Source organism: Lutjanus erythropterus, chromosome 18 (genome assembly GCF_056507025.1).
Source record: "Lutjanus erythropterus isolate fLutEry1 chromosome 18, fLutEry1.hap2, whole genome shotgun sequence".
Lineage (NCBI taxonomy): Eukaryota > Metazoa > Chordata > Actinopteri > Lutjaniformes > Lutjanidae > Lutjanus > Lutjanus erythropterus.
Window position 1 is genome coordinate 11,453,788 of NC_139334.1, and position 15,331 is coordinate 11,469,118.

General features: G+C 41.9%; 1 protein-coding gene across 1 annotated transcript in view; it reads right to left on the minus strand.

Moving 5' to 3' along the window:
* ktn1 (kinectin 1) overlaps positions 1-15,041 on the minus strand; it is a 28,678-nt gene extending 13,637 nt beyond the window's left edge. The window contains exons 1-16 of the mRNA XM_084741867.1: positions 14,881-15,041; positions 7,408-8,132; positions 6,337-6,495; positions 6,113-6,229; positions 5,861-5,991; positions 5,596-5,700; positions 5,356-5,496; positions 5,080-5,186; positions 4,019-4,163; positions 2,623-2,719; positions 2,328-2,512; positions 1,220-1,288; positions 1,090-1,127; positions 893-983; positions 491-559; positions 333-370 (exon numbers count right to left, since the gene is read on the minus strand). Of these exons, the coding sequence (XP_084597993.1) occupies positions 333-370; positions 491-559; positions 893-983; positions 1,090-1,127; positions 1,220-1,288; positions 2,328-2,512; positions 2,623-2,719; positions 4,019-4,163; positions 5,080-5,186; positions 5,356-5,496; positions 5,596-5,700; positions 5,861-5,991; positions 6,113-6,229; positions 6,337-6,495; positions 7,408-8,131 (2,216 nt within the window). The 5' untranslated portion in view covers position 8,132; positions 14,881-15,041. The remainder of the gene's footprint in view (positions 1-332; positions 371-490; positions 560-892; positions 984-1,089; positions 1,128-1,219; positions 1,289-2,327; positions 2,513-2,622; positions 2,720-4,018; positions 4,164-5,079; positions 5,187-5,355; positions 5,497-5,595; positions 5,701-5,860; positions 5,992-6,112; positions 6,230-6,336; positions 6,496-7,407; positions 8,133-14,880) is intronic.
* Positions 15,042-15,331: the final 290 nt, after the last annotated feature.

Here is a 15,331-nt window from a genome sequence, read left to right on the forward strand (position 1 = left end):
CTTTTCACATGAACACCCCCTCACTGGGACAATAGTCTCAGCCAGCAACAACAACAACCCTACCGCACCCTACCCTTTGTGGCGTCCATGTTGTTTCCACATTACAACTTAAAAGCTCATGACAACACAGCAGTTGGAATAACAACTTCCCAACTAGGGAAACGGGATCATCCGGCAAGCTCATGAAGGCAACAGGAGTAACATGCCTAACCAGCTGACGTATTCAAAATATGTTCCAATTCTCACACACACATACACTCACACACCCACACACACACACACACCCACACCCACACCCACACCCACACACACACACACACACACACACACACCTCTTCTGGAACTGGTCCAAAGCCATTTGGGAGGCAGCCTGCACAGGAGAGTCAAAGGCAAATAGACAGAGAGGGAGTGTCAAACTGAAGAACACACAAACATGTACTGTACGGTGCTTTTAAATTTGGAAGAACAGTCAAGGTAGAACATGTCTGACCTGATCAGAAATCTGTGCCTGCAGATTCTGAATCTCTGCCTTCAGTGACATGTTCTCGTTGTGCAAGGCCTGCACAGAAAAAGACAAGACAAACAGACAACACAATTATACCAAGACAATACAGGCTCTGACAGATCTGACAGTTTGAACAATGACAGAGCACTCATAATTCTGTCTTCTGTTTATAAAGTAAATTGCATCCATTTGGCTTCTGAACCCAAAATATCTGCTAATGTTAACCAACATGCCCTCCCGCTAGTACATGGTTCTCAAACCATATTTCCTCTCAACACATGAGGCCTCTAACACATTAACCCTAAATTCCTGCAGACTAATGAACCAATATGATGTTAGTATAAGTAGATGTTAGTATAGTAGAGGAAGAGCTCTGTGTGACTATACCTGCATGTTAGTTTCTCTACTGGCCCCACTGCTTCTCTCTGCATTCAGAGAATCCTCCAGACTCTTCCTCTGCAGCTCCTTGTCAGCCAATCTGCAGAGAACAGGAGGAACAGTTGAAAAAGCACATAAAGAGGCTCAACACTTTTAATGCAATCAGTGTGTTTGAAATGGTAAAAAAAGAAAAAAATCATCCTCACAGCTTCTGAATCTCCTCAATGTGGGAGACCTGGGTGGCCTAAATGAGAAGAAAAGAATCTTATTAGCCTACATACACACACTGTTATCTTGATCTGACTAAATGTAGGTAAATGAGGCTGACAAATCTACCTGTGAAGAGATCTGGGCCTGCAGGCTCTCATTCTGGACCTGAAGACTTTTGTTTTCATTCATAAGCTCCTGTTAAACACAGACTGTGTTAGTGTTTACAAGAATTGTTTGCTGCTCTGCTTCACAGAGAAATTCACTCTGCATCTTGATGTGGATTTAACACGTCAGAGCACAAAATATGTGACAATCAATTTGAGATAATTCCATATAATCTGATCCAGTACACTGAATCAAGCAAACATGTACTCAGGGTTCCTACACATCTTCCCTTTCAAGATTCCACACTTTTTTTTTTTGGCAGATTTTTCAGATCATATTTGACATCTGAAAACAAATTATTTGAATAAATGGTTTTAAAATCCAACTGACAAATGTATGACATTACGCTGCCAAATAACTTCCAGAAGACTGGGTTTGGTGTTATTGATTTACCTGTTTGAGAGTGCCTGGCTACAGACAATTTCAGTGCACAGCAATTTATCCAAGTTGCAATTCTTAAACAATGCAATGTGCAATGTTATTCAGTTTTTCATGCAACTTTAAATAACCAAATTTCAAGCCCTAAAGTAACAGAAGGGCTGTTCATGTACAATTAACCAGGAAACTAGAGGTCCATTGACACTGATTCATTAGCTCTTAGATGGAGTAAAACATACATGTTCACTGTTTAACAAATAACTATAAATTAAGTCAAATAATAATCTGTGATTATTTGTGATTATCTCAGCCTGCCAAGGAAGTAAATGAACATATTGAATAAATAATATTATAAGAATTGTCCATTTGCCCAGGGCAAGTAAAATGCCATGTCAGACTAGTAAATTTAGCAACTCACTTGCCCAGTTGGGCAATGTTATAATATACTGATTAGACGATTAAAAGAAGATTAAAACTCTGTATGATCAATTTATCTTGAAAAAAAAAAAAAAAAAAAAATGAATTTTATGTTTTAGAAAACTGAAAAGGTACCATTGTCTGGAAACAAATATTTTTTCCATACTTATTTAGACCTCAAAATTAATCATATCCCATACTTTATTACACTGTGTAGAACCCCATGTACTAAAATACAGATTTTGTGTACATGACTGATGTTGCGGCGGCTCACCTGAACGCGGGCCTGCAGTGAATCATCAGGCATGCTATGCTGGGACATCTCCATCAGCTCCCTCACTCTCTGCTCCAGTCGCTCTTTGGAGACCATGGCTTCAGTCAGACTGCTGTGGAGGGTCTGGAGCTCCTTGTTCTTGTTGTTCATCTCCGTCTCTGCTTCCAGCAGCTGGCTGTGGAGCTCTGCACCGACACACAAACACACATTTAGTTGCTGAATGTAACTTGACAATTCATTTTGATGCAGTAGAAGTTAAAAGAATATTTTTTTTTGTGTGTTAAATTTTAATCACCTTGCTTTGAGGCCTGAAGTTTCTCTCTCTCAGCATTGACATTGTGAAGGAAATTCTGCAGTTCTTCCCAATGACGCTTAGCATCCTGCAGTTGGGCCTGAGATTGTGTGGGAGAACAGTGTTCACCAAATTGAATACATCATTCCAAACATTATACTGGGAAAAAAAGCTTATGAAATTCTGTTGCTTGGCAGTGCACAGCCACACCTCACTGGAAAAGACAACACATGACATCTTTACTCCGACAGTCAGGATAATTACTTTTAGGTCAGTGATGGAGGACGATATATATTGAGGGCACCTGAATTTCTGTAAGCCTATGACCCTCCAGTCTCTTAAAATAAGAGTGCTTACACACATAACCCGTTTGGTTCCATAATAACGGACCCTGCTGCATTTGCTACATTAGTGCAGTTTATTTTGGCTGCCAATCAAACCCTGGTGCGAACCAAACAACCAAACTGAGACCACTAGAAATGGGTGATCTTAACATAGTTCCAAGCAGAATGCAGCTCATTTGTGGTATGAAGGCAAATAAACCAACCACAGGATTTTATTATAGCCGATAAATGATTTTAGCATAATTTCAAATGTTAAACTATAAATAAATCAATCTGCTGATCATGAAATCTGCAATCGTATTGACATGTATATATTTAATGCACATCATTTAGTAGCGTAAAGTGTATGCATGCCAGTGCAGGTATTTTCCCTGACTAACAGCTGTTAAAACTGCTGTTCTTGAATCATACTGTATACTTTTTAGATTCTTTAAGTCCAGTAAAAAATGTATGACAGCGATCCTGCTGTAATATGCTCTGAAATTTTTGATTTCCCCACATGAGTCCTGATGATGCAGGATGACAAACACCAAAAACTGTCGAAAAGCTACCTGTCATTCTGAAAATTTAGTATCTTCTTCTGTTTCATTTGTAAAAAGTCAGTGTCTGGCCCAAATGAACCAAACTACAGGTGTGAAAACACTGGGCATTAATGGATAGCTCAAATGACAATACATCTTCTAGACTTTGATTTTTCTAGTCTGATCGATAAAGAAAACCACATTTCTGTCATGAAAATCTGAGGAAAGACAGGAAAGGCTGATCTGGGACTCAAGCAGGAAAAGTGTTGTTTATACACAGCACAAAGCCTCAAACATTCCAGCTTCCAAAGCCAACACGATCCTGTCTACCCAGGTTTTATTTCCCACACCCCTCCCCAGGACTTCCACTACAACCTCCTCCCATTTCCCCGATAAGGCTACCACACCCCGCCAGCCAGATCTGAAGCTGTGCAGCACTGCCCAGGTTTTGTACAGCTCAGTTCATTTTTGTCTCGGCTGGGGGAAACTGAAGCGCAGGCTAAATAAACACATTGTGCATCTGGATTAGTGTACCTCCAGCTGGGACACGTTCTGCTTGTAGCTGACCTCCAGTGACTTCCTCTGGTGCTCCTCCTGCTGCAGCTTGCTGTTGTTGTCTGCCAGCTCTTTCATCAGCCCGGCGTACTCTGAACGCAGCTTGTTCAGCTCTGCTGAATTCCTATCAAGCAACAAATGCACACGAGCACAAATGAGAGCTGTGGAAACAGTCGAAGAGGCATTATTGTGAGATGTTGAATTGAACTACAAATAGCCTGTATGTTGCAATTCACATTGTGTATCTGTGCATGAGGATGGATCTCTGCCTTCACACCCCTCTGATATAAAAAATCCCTTTTAACCCGTTTAAGTCATATCTCCAGTCATACTGTGCACCTATTTTCCAACCTGGTTTTCCTCCTGTAAAACAAAATATGACATGTGCTGCTTATGTTTGCTAGGACCAACTGACTTCATGATATCCACGCATCAATCATTCTCCAACTTTAAGTGGTGCAGAGCTAAGATTCATTAGTTTGCCAGCTCACAACAGCATGGTACGTGAGTGTGCCCGCAGGTGCTCGCCACCTCTGGGGAAAGTGGTATCTGTGATAACAGATTATGTGCAAGACTTACTTGTTGCTTCAGCAGTTAACTTAACCTGACTGCTAACTGTAGTGGTGTGAGCTACTTAGCTTGTTTAGCCATGCAGCTATCTGACTCAGATCCCGAGTGCCAGGAGCAAAACCCAGCAAGAAAACCACCTTTATACTGTATTCCCTGTCGTCAAACCTCAGATGGTCTTAGAGGCAGTGTTTGGTCACAGTCTGGCCTTGTTCACTGGAAGGCTGTTGAGCACAGTTATGTTGCCTGTTAACGCAGAATATGTCTGGCCTAATATGTGGAAGAAGCAAATAGCACTCTGAAAAAACGGAGGATAATGTTGAAACAGGAAGTTTGTTTGCAAGTGACATTGCAATGCAAAGACAACAAGGTGAAATTCTAATATGAAGGAGTGTTTCACTAAGCTGAGTAGAGGAGACATGTATGAAGCTCTATAGAGCATGACCAGCAGGGTATTATGGTGTAACACTCACTTGCTCTCCATCTGGTTGGTGGCAGAGCTGACTGCATCCCTCAGGATGCCATTCTCCTGCTGCAGTCGAGTGATCTGGCTTTCCAGCTGCTCTCTCACCTGCTGGAACTACAAAACAACAACAGGACTCAGTCTCCATGCAGTCTTGAGAAGAACGCCAAAAAGTCTGGGGTGCTTTATATTTGTTCCACATTTTTTCCACTGATGACGCAGAGTGTTTGTTTTTTGATACAAGTGAATTAATCTCTGTACTTCTGCAAGAAATCAAAGCCTTCACCTTTATCTGCATGGTCTGGAGCTCCTGGTAGCTGCCCTGTGCTTTGGCCTGCATGCTCCCCAGTTCTTTCTCCATGGCTGCACGTTGCTCTCTCATCACAGCCTCCACCCGGCCTGTCTTTTGCTTCTCAACCTGAAGCTCCTGAAATACAGAACAGGGAAGGTATGTGAAGCTCTTTACTCAAACACATGAAATTATTCCAGAAACACAAATAATAAATCATTAATCTAGGATTTAGACCTGGCTGAGCTGTTTCACTTTGTCCTTGGCAATGGAGGCTTCTTCCTGCAGGGTTGTGAGAAGTCTCTCTCTTTCCTGTGCAGCTGGGTCAGGCCTAGTTGCAGACTAGTGATGAGATAAATGGCATTAAAAACAAAAAAAAACAAAAAAAACAACAACACAGGTATGGCAAGCCCAACTACAAATACCAGGTCTCCTGCCAAATGCAAATAATGTGAAATGTCATGAACACCTCATTCAAACACATAATTTATTAATCTCTCACTTTATGCCAGGCATCCAAGGCATTAGGGCTCTTCTCTCGGAGGAGAGTCATCACACTGACGACCTCGGGCTCTGACAGAGCCAGGCTGGACAGACCAGACAGCAGCTCCTTCAGTTTCACCTCCGTGTTCTCTGTTAAAAAACACACAAGATAGGGGGTATGATGTTTATTTATAACGCTGAACAGTAGAATAGCAGTGAGGTAGCAAAAAGAAATAAAGACTGGGTCAGACTTGTTGCTCTCCCCTCTTACCTTTGTCAGTCTCATTCTTCTGTTTCTTCCCACTTCCTTTGGATGGTACATCATCGTTATGGGCTGCCTGGTGGTTGGCAGAAGCTGCAGATTCAGCCAGAACATGGGCTTCATCTACTGGATTTGAGGAAAAAAAGGCTTTCAGGCTTCAGTTTGAGCACGTCCTGATATTTTAAAGAAATTGGGCTATAATTTAGCATGTGGGACCAAAGTATCATCATTACCAGGCTCGGTCTTCTGCTTCTTAGAGGAGTTCTTCTTTTTGCCACTGGTTGCAGGGGGAGCTGCGCCATCCAGAACTTTGGTCTCAGCCACAATGGGAGCTTCCTTCTTGACTGGAGCTGGAGCCTGCTCAGCTTTAACTTCTGGCTGCTGGTCATCCACTGACAAGGGACCGGTAATATTGTTACTCAGTCTGCACTGAGACTGCTGATAGAGGACATTCAATTATCATGTGGCAAATAGGATTTAATCCCACGAAACAGGATTCTTGTGAATGGCCATCACAACTATTTCCTGTTGACCAGGAGGTAACTTGAAAACAGGAAAAACATTAGAACATATTGGAATATATTTAGACAACATGTAGGCCTAGTTTACTTTCTTAAAACATATTCAACAGCTGTGTGTGTGCAAACCAGTAGATGACACTGAAGGCTTTAATTAATTATTTAATAAACACAAAGCACCATGCATTCAAAATCCTCTGATGGTGAACACAACACAATTTCTACCACCAGCTTTGTATGAAAATACACTATAATCCCCCAAAGAAAGAAGTGAGTGAGAGCATTTTTTTTTTAGATTTTTGCTTTTGAGTGGTTGTTGACTTTAATGGGCCTACTTCATCTTGCTTTGTGATGCTGTGTGTTCAGACAGACAGTGAGAGATCACAGGCAATACATCTGGTATTTCATCCTTGCAGCTATGGCAAAGCTCAAGCTGCATGCAAAGTATATATTGTGCTTGTTTTAATGTTGATTAACGAAAATGGCATTCTTCTGCCTCATCAATTACTAATACAACAATAGCATACACTAAAGGCTGGGAACCCACATTTCTCCTGGAGCTGAACAGCATTTCGTGGGATAGTGTGCTTCAGTTCCTGGGATAGAAAAGGTCAAATCTGGGGAACAAATATTAATCCCTTGTGGCAACTGTGGCAATTTTTGTCACACATTTTTCTACCAATTTCCACTGTACCTTAGCAGGTTCCATGTTGTCCAAGAGAAACTAACTCTTCAATTCAATAAATTCCTCCTAAGTGACTCAACCACTTGTAACTGGCTACTCACCAGGCTCTGCTTTTTGTTTCTTCTTCTCCTTCTTCTTTCCAGAGACTGGAGGAGGCGTCTGAGCCTGAACAGGAGCCTGAGAGGCTTGGACCTGGACCTGGACCTCAAGCTGTGGAGAGGGAGGGCTGGCCTGTTTGCTCACAGCCAGAGGTGGCTCTGTCTTGCGGCTGACCGGCTTTGAGCCGTTCACTTCAGGCTCCTCAGAAGATGGAGCTGGAGCTGGAGCTGTAGCTGCAGCGGCAGCAGCAGCAGCAGCAGCTGCTGCAGCGGCAGCTTTAGCGGCCTTTTTCTCTTTCTTCTTTCTCTCCCTCAGACCTGCAGGAGCCTCAGGTGATGCTGAAACAGGCACATAGGCAGTGGGTGTTGGTGGTGAAGGATCTGCTGTTACTGCTGGTGCAGGTTCTTCTTCTACCTCCATAGTGGCGCTGTTGGCACCATCAGCCACGTCAAAATCCCGAAGATCCTCTTCCGACTCTCCTCCACCCCCGCCGCCTCCACCTCCTCCTCCGCTGGCACTCTCCTTCTTCTTGCTCTTCTTCTTTTCATTCTTCTTACGGGTGTCTGGTTTGGATGGCGGTAGCTTGAGGTCGCGTTTCTGCCTGGCCAGCACCTCGTCATAGGAAGTTTCCTTCATAAAGAGCCAGAAGAAGAGGAACATGAGGGCGATGACCAGGGAAGGGGCCAGGATGAGCAGGTACTGAGAGTCGTAGATATCCACCGCCATTCTGAAGACAATGGGAAAGAAAAAAAAAAGTTTAGTATAGGCCACTAAAAATTCATAAAAACACACACTGGCCTTTTCCATCAACACAGATTTGGGCCTGTTCCAGTTCAGTCACCTAATTTTGAACCAGTTCAGAGCATTTCCACCAAAAATAAAAATCAGTTCAGAACCTGAAAAGTAGGTTCCTAGCTGAAACCAAAAAAGCAGGTCTTCCTTGGGAACCGAAGTGGGCATGTGACATAGACCGTTTTACAGCCAACATCATCAAAAAGCAGCACACACATTTCAGCAATGTAAGTAGTGGTCTCCCCAAGTCATCCAGACGAGTTATCAAGCTGCAAACATTCATGTTTTACCAGCACCAAAATGATATTCAACTGGTTGACTCAAGCCATACAGGATTCTGTCAGGAATAAACATGTTGACTGGACTGAGGATATGGTCAAAACTGCTGGTGCTTGCAGTGCTTATTGCTATAGCAGCACAAAGACTGGAATAGGTGATTTTGGTGATTTTCCAAGAATCTTGAACAGAACTAATTCAGGAACCAGATCTTATTTTGGTTGAAAAGGGCCTACAGTCAACATCAACACTTGCTTCTTTCCACATAATGAATCTGCCGATATTTTCCGCAGACTGTATGTGTGACATTATGGTGACAGATTTCTACCAACAACAGTGATTTCTACCAACAAAAGTGGCAAAGGAAGCAAAGGAGGAGTTAGTACACCAACAGTGTTGAGAGGGTGCTAGTGAGAGCACTCTTACAGACACCCTGTCCTCTCCAAGTGATATGATCCAATTAGACAACACACTACCCCTGCTACACAGCTTAAAATCCTTCCTACTTTAAAACAGGCTCACAGAGAATAAAGAGTATCTGCTTGAAACATGGCTTGGTAAGCAAAGTTATTAGAGGAGAATAAAAGCCACCAACTTCAGTCACATTGGCTTAAAAGGGGATAAAATAGGTCAAGAACATCAGAGAGACAACTGGGCTAAAAAGGAAGATGGCTCACTGTCTCATTTAGTCACTTCCCTCCATCAGCCCCCACAAGGACGACATTCTAAACTCATATCGGGATGGATTTGCAAGAGGCAAAAATACACCCACGTGCAAGTGTCACCCACTGAGGTCTGCTGCAGCTGCAGTTTGGCCCCTGCCTACTTTAAGCCAAGGGAGAAGAGGTTTGTCTTCCGTCACAGGCAAAGTTTACAGAGTCAAAGAGGTCCAGAGACTTCAACAGTTTAGCATCTGTTCAGCAAGATATTCTTAGGAACAATGTGTCGTCTCCTCAAGGCTACGCAGTGAGAATAAACTGGGGTGGAATCAATGAAAATAAAGCAGTAACAATATGAGACACAAGGAAGTTTATTGCTCACGAGAAGCCACTAAAACCAAACCATCTATAAAGCGTTATCGTCATTTCTTGGCATAAATGATGCATAGATGACACTGGGAAGATGATATTGACTTATCTGTCATAGCAACAGTTAGCCTACTCTTGTATTTTGCACAAATATCAATTAATGCAGTTTCTCAGCCAAGTAATCTGATTATAAAAAAATGTTCAAACACTGCCAACAATTCCAACAAAGCACTATTGAAAATATATATTTTTGTGGGAGGCAGAGAGCTTGCAATTTTTCCTGATCTTCCTCTTCTTTGCTCATATTTGTTTTTTTCAAACTAAAAGGGTTACTTCACCTTTTCTTAAGTCAAATTATAGCACCTCAAGAATTTCAAGCTTTTCTAGCAGATTGCAGCCATGTTAAAGGGATAGTTCACCCAAAAATGAAGATTCAGTCATTATCTACTCACCCTCATGCCGATTGTGGGTCGGGTTTATTTTGCTAATCCACAAAACACTGCTGGAGTTTCACAGGAAAACAGAGTTCCAGACTCTCGCAAACAGTGGAAGTGAACGGTGACCAGTTTTCAAATGTAAAAAACAACTGGGAAAAAAAAAAAAACACAAAAGGCCTCCATACTGCTTATCTGCTGTAATCCAAGTCTCCTTAATTCTTGACATGCTATTTGCACACTGTCACACCACACACACCCAGTTCAGACATGAACATGGCTTCTTTAAAAAATTATGCTTCATGATAGCATTCTACAGAAGGGTGAGAAATTAATGGAAGGAAAATTTTCTGACAATTTATTGGCTAAATGAGTAATCAATTAATCATGAAAAGCCAGTATCAGATTCAGTCAGTATCAGAGAAATATTCAGTCAGTTAGTGATTTATAATGAAAGCAATACAACTACAGTTTCAAGTCATTTCAAGCATTTTATCCAAAATTCAAGCACTTTTCAACCCTTAAAACCACTAGCATATTTTGTTGCAGCATTTTTTCCCCAGTTTAATCAAACGCTCAACACCCTAAAGAGCATGTTTGATGTGACAATCACTTAAGTAAAAGCCAATCAATAATGCAGTAGTGCAAACAATTCTGATAAAATAGCCTACGTACAACTCTTTTCAAGCAAAAACCAACTCAGCACAGCAATGTCTTGTGCAAACTTGTGCACTTCTTACAAAACTGAAACCACTGTTTTGTTCAGCCCCAAGTGACGACGGCAGCATTGTGTTGTCAACCTGATGGTGAGTGACCTGGCTGGCGTGCAGCACAATCCCATCCTATACCCAAGATCTGTGGCAGTAATATAGCGTAGGAGTCAGTGTCGTAGAGCAGACCTCTTTAGTAATTTGGATTAAGCAGATTACCCATGATAATACATTTAAGAATAACTTTCCACAGCAGCGCTTCCTGAGGACTGACAGGCTTAGTGTATATGTTGACCCTGTTTCACTCACACCTCGAAAACCCCATTACATTTTCCACAACACACGGCCCCATTATATATTTGACTGCTCTTGTTCTGAAAAATTATTTTGCCTTTCAAGCACTGAGCTTCTCCTCTGAGAATAAACTAAAACACATATTATATAACATTTGACACTATTCTTTAACAGTTTTCATTATATAACATTTTTGAAGAGCTTTGGCCCTGGCGAATATACCTGATTGGCTGATCTTGCTACCTGAATAAGTATGTTTTCCTTGTACATTCCTCTGATGCATCTGTATGGCATCTGTGTCAAAGAGCATGTCTTCCTCTACACTCGATAGGTTACAGCCGAGAGCAAACTCACAAAAATACGTTGCTGAACAAGCTGTTGGTTTAGAGAGCACTGTGCAAACTCAGCAAAGAGTCAAAAACCCATACAACATACAATGATTTCAACATAATAGCCTTCACTTTACTTTAGTGTTTGTTATTTTCTCCTTGTTTACTGTATAGTTTTCTTACTAAGAACGTCATTAGAAAATGTGTCGTTCATAATTAGCATTAGTACCATATCAGTACAGAAACCACAAACTGTGTCTAATAAGCAGCATGCAAACATTAAAAAAAGGCCTTTCAGTGGCCTGGAGATTACGCCTGTGTAAAACCCCGACATGAACTACCTAAGCCAAATAAGACCAAAGACATAAAGAAGCAATAGTACAGTATGTACTACATAAACACTGTGGGAGTACAAGGTTTTAACTCCTACCATTCAGTGGCTACCAATCAGGAAATCTTTCTTTATGTCACATTCATTGTACGTTCCAGGAAACTCCCATGTCAGAAAAAACAAAACTGTGAAATTACTCTTAAAGCAACATTGCTTCTATGGGTGGAGTAAGTGGTGTAAAAGTTTGAAGCCTGCTTGTTTTCTTTTCTTTCAGTCCCAGCAGGCCTCAGAGTGGAAGGTGCATGAGTTTCCTTGTGCAGCCTGAGCCTTGTCCCAGCATCAAAATGAGCCTGGAGGACAAAGCCCTCTCGGGCTGTTGGCTCCCCGGAATCTAGTCACTTGGCTGGCTAGCCCTCCTGATTTTGGCAGGCCCGGACAGAGAGGGAACTCCTGATAACTATCAGGCTCAAAAAGCAGCGCAGACAGTACTTGCAACCCAGGCCATGCAACACTCTACACGTAACATCTTTAAGACAGCAACTATTAACTAAAAAGCACATCAATTGCCCAGGAATGCACAGATACTTGAAGTTATTCAAGTTAACAACTTCTCTAGAGTAATAGTTTTCAAACTAGGGTGTGGGGACCAACAGAGACCTTAGAGTGGGTTGGAGGATTTCCCCAACAAAAAGGGGAATAAAAGATTTGAACTTTTAAGCTAGAAGAATAAAGAAAGGCTAGGATAGGACATTTTGATTGATTGTAATTTTATAGTGATGCTAGTTTAATAACTTCAAACCTAAAAATAAAAAAAATCCTAAAGACAGAATCCTCTAAAACTGGTGGTCTGCGATCAAATGTGCATCCACTGTGGGGGTCCTTTACTTGGAAAAAAATTTCGGAACCCCTGCTCTAGTGTGTAATTTGTGTAATTAAGTGTGATTTATGACATGAAAATTACATGTAACCAGTGTTTTTCTGGCTCAGAATTAGACTTAGATGGTGCTAGTGTTACAAACACACAAAATTTCAAATCAGGTAGTAAAACATGTTGTAACTAACTGTGTAAGTTCTTGTAATGCCTGAATGTACACTGGTCTGTCAATGTATTTATATGTTCTATGTGGCTATCAAGTATGTACATTGTACACACACAGGGACACAGAGAGAGACAACACAACAACATTGTGCTACATCTGGTGCAGTACATTTATTGTACCCCATCCCAGTTTTAAATAAACCAATAAATAAAATGAATAAGAGCTACACTGAAAGCCACGCCATCCCCTTTCATTAATACTGTGACCACTTTCAAATTACAGGAATACTTTTAGTCTCAAAGCACTTCATTTTTTCCCAGTAGGTTTCAGTGATTGCAGGTAATTAAAAATATTTTAGTTTAGAGTGGTAAGCCAACTGTAAGATTGGCCAGCCTAAATAGTGAGCTGTCAAGATAACTAACTGATAACTCACTGCCATTATCAGTTCTCTGGTAATAAACTAAACAGAAAGTGGCAAAGTACACTGTATGGCATCTGGTTACACTGGAAAACATTAACGAGTAAGAACCAAAAATGTATTGGTCCTCTGAAATGGTCTGCTCACCCTGGTCAGACTGTAATAAGGAAACTTGAGAGTGAGGTACATATTAAATTAAGTAAAACCAAGACACTCTAGATAAGAGCTTATCAACAAATAGACCTCCAGAGAAACTGCCAAACGTGTCACCAAGACAGAACTGACACCATGACACAAGAGAGGAGAAGCTTGGAAATATATTAATGGACTCTACACTAAGGTGTCTCTAAGTGGGGCCAGTGACAGTCATACAGTCATATCTGTAGTCAATGCCTCACTGCAGATGTGGCGGGGCTGCCACATGTATTCTTAATATTACATACCAGAAAAGAGTCACAACACTTCGACTTGTCTTTAAGATATAGTGATGCCCATCAAGCCACTTCACCACCCAACAGGGGCAGTTCACTATGGTTGAGTACCAAATGTCCCAGCATGCTAGGTCATGTCTAATCGCAGGCCGAGCACAGACTACTGAACCAAGATACGTAATGGCAGCTGCTCTTAACTGCTTGTGGATATAGCCTGTAAGCAAAGAAAAAGCAGAACTGATGTAGCTAGCGTTAATCGCCCTTGCTAACTTAGCTCAGCTAGCTCCCAGTCAGTCACACGTTATAGTCATATGAAGACCAAAACCGAAAGAGGAGGCACACATGTCGATGTCCGACTCACTTCATCAACATGCAAAAAAAATGTTTATTTAAAAGTCGAGGGGTTAGTAGTCTGGCATGACCACAAGTAGTTGCTATAATAGTTAAATCCATACAGGAAAATGCTTGTCGCCACTTAAGTTCGCCTCACTCAGGGTTGTGTCTAGCAGGGAACCCTTGATTCGCGAAACCCTCGCGAGATCTATACGACTTGTTTCATCATTGTGCACGTTGTACAAACTAGTTAATTACATTTAAAGGGTGACAACGCTGTGGTTAAAATCTGGGAATGATTTAGGACAAGACACAGCGATCACAGTTTGGGAAAGATAATCATTTGTGCTATTCTCGCGAGATCTTTCGCGGGTCTAGGGTTCCTTTTTTGACACGACACTCACTGAATGGCTATAGCTCAGGACTATGAATGAGCTAGCTAACATAACCGTACCTAAATGGGAAACCCAGACGCGGAGAAGATCTCGCGAGAGTGATTATTTTAAATTAAATTATAATCTTCCCCTAACCTATACTAATTCCTAATTCTGACCAGGCCTGAACCACGCCAGTGTCACATTGTAAAACATAATTAATGTATTCAACGTTCACAATTAAGAGACAGCTGACACAAACGTCGCGAGACTTAAAATCTAGGGTTCCCTTCTTGACATATCACTAGCCAACTAACGTGCGCCAGGTACTACCCGCTAACATTAGCCGGCCAATCCAATTATTAGTACAGAGGAAGTCTTCAGCGATAAAACTGACCAGCTACCTAAAATGTTAACACGGACACCTAAGTGTGTTTATCTTTTACAAACACCCAGCCCGTCTGGAGGCGTGGACCTCTGCCTGCATGGGCCTTGTCTTGCTGGTGACCCAGCCTCCCTCTCTCCTGAAATCTCTGACCCGGTCTGCTGCTTCATTACTCCGTTGAAGTCCTGAGGGCCGTCACTAGGCCCGGGTAAAGAGCTTAGCTGGGCTAAGACCGGGATGAACGGCTTTCTGACAAAAAATAAATACAATATCGCCCCAAAACTGCTGCTAAGAGTATACCTGTAGCTTCAGTGTGTTGTTCCCTTAGCGTGTGGTGAAATGGCGTTGTTCTGCGTTGACTCTGGCAGACTCCTGACTTCCCGGGGCAGCTCCAGCCTGGCTTTCTTCTGCGCTATCCGTCAGACTATCTCCTGTTTCTGGTTCGCGGGGGCGGGTCATAGGCAGGCTGCTGGGGAACGCTTGTTTTGTGACTCTGGGCGTACCGACCGGAGACGTGATTACATAAGGCAAGAGACGATATAACCCCGCCTGTTCAAGAGAGCCTCGCTATATAAATCGTATGATTCACAAAAGCATAGAGGGGAGTGGTCATTGCACTTCCCCCAAGTCCCTTAGACACATGAGTACAGAAAGTACTTTCATATTTCTAGTATTTGATATTTCTTGGGGGACTTCCAGGATATTTATTTTATCTACTGATCTAACCACATCTATTTTAATTTATTATAGT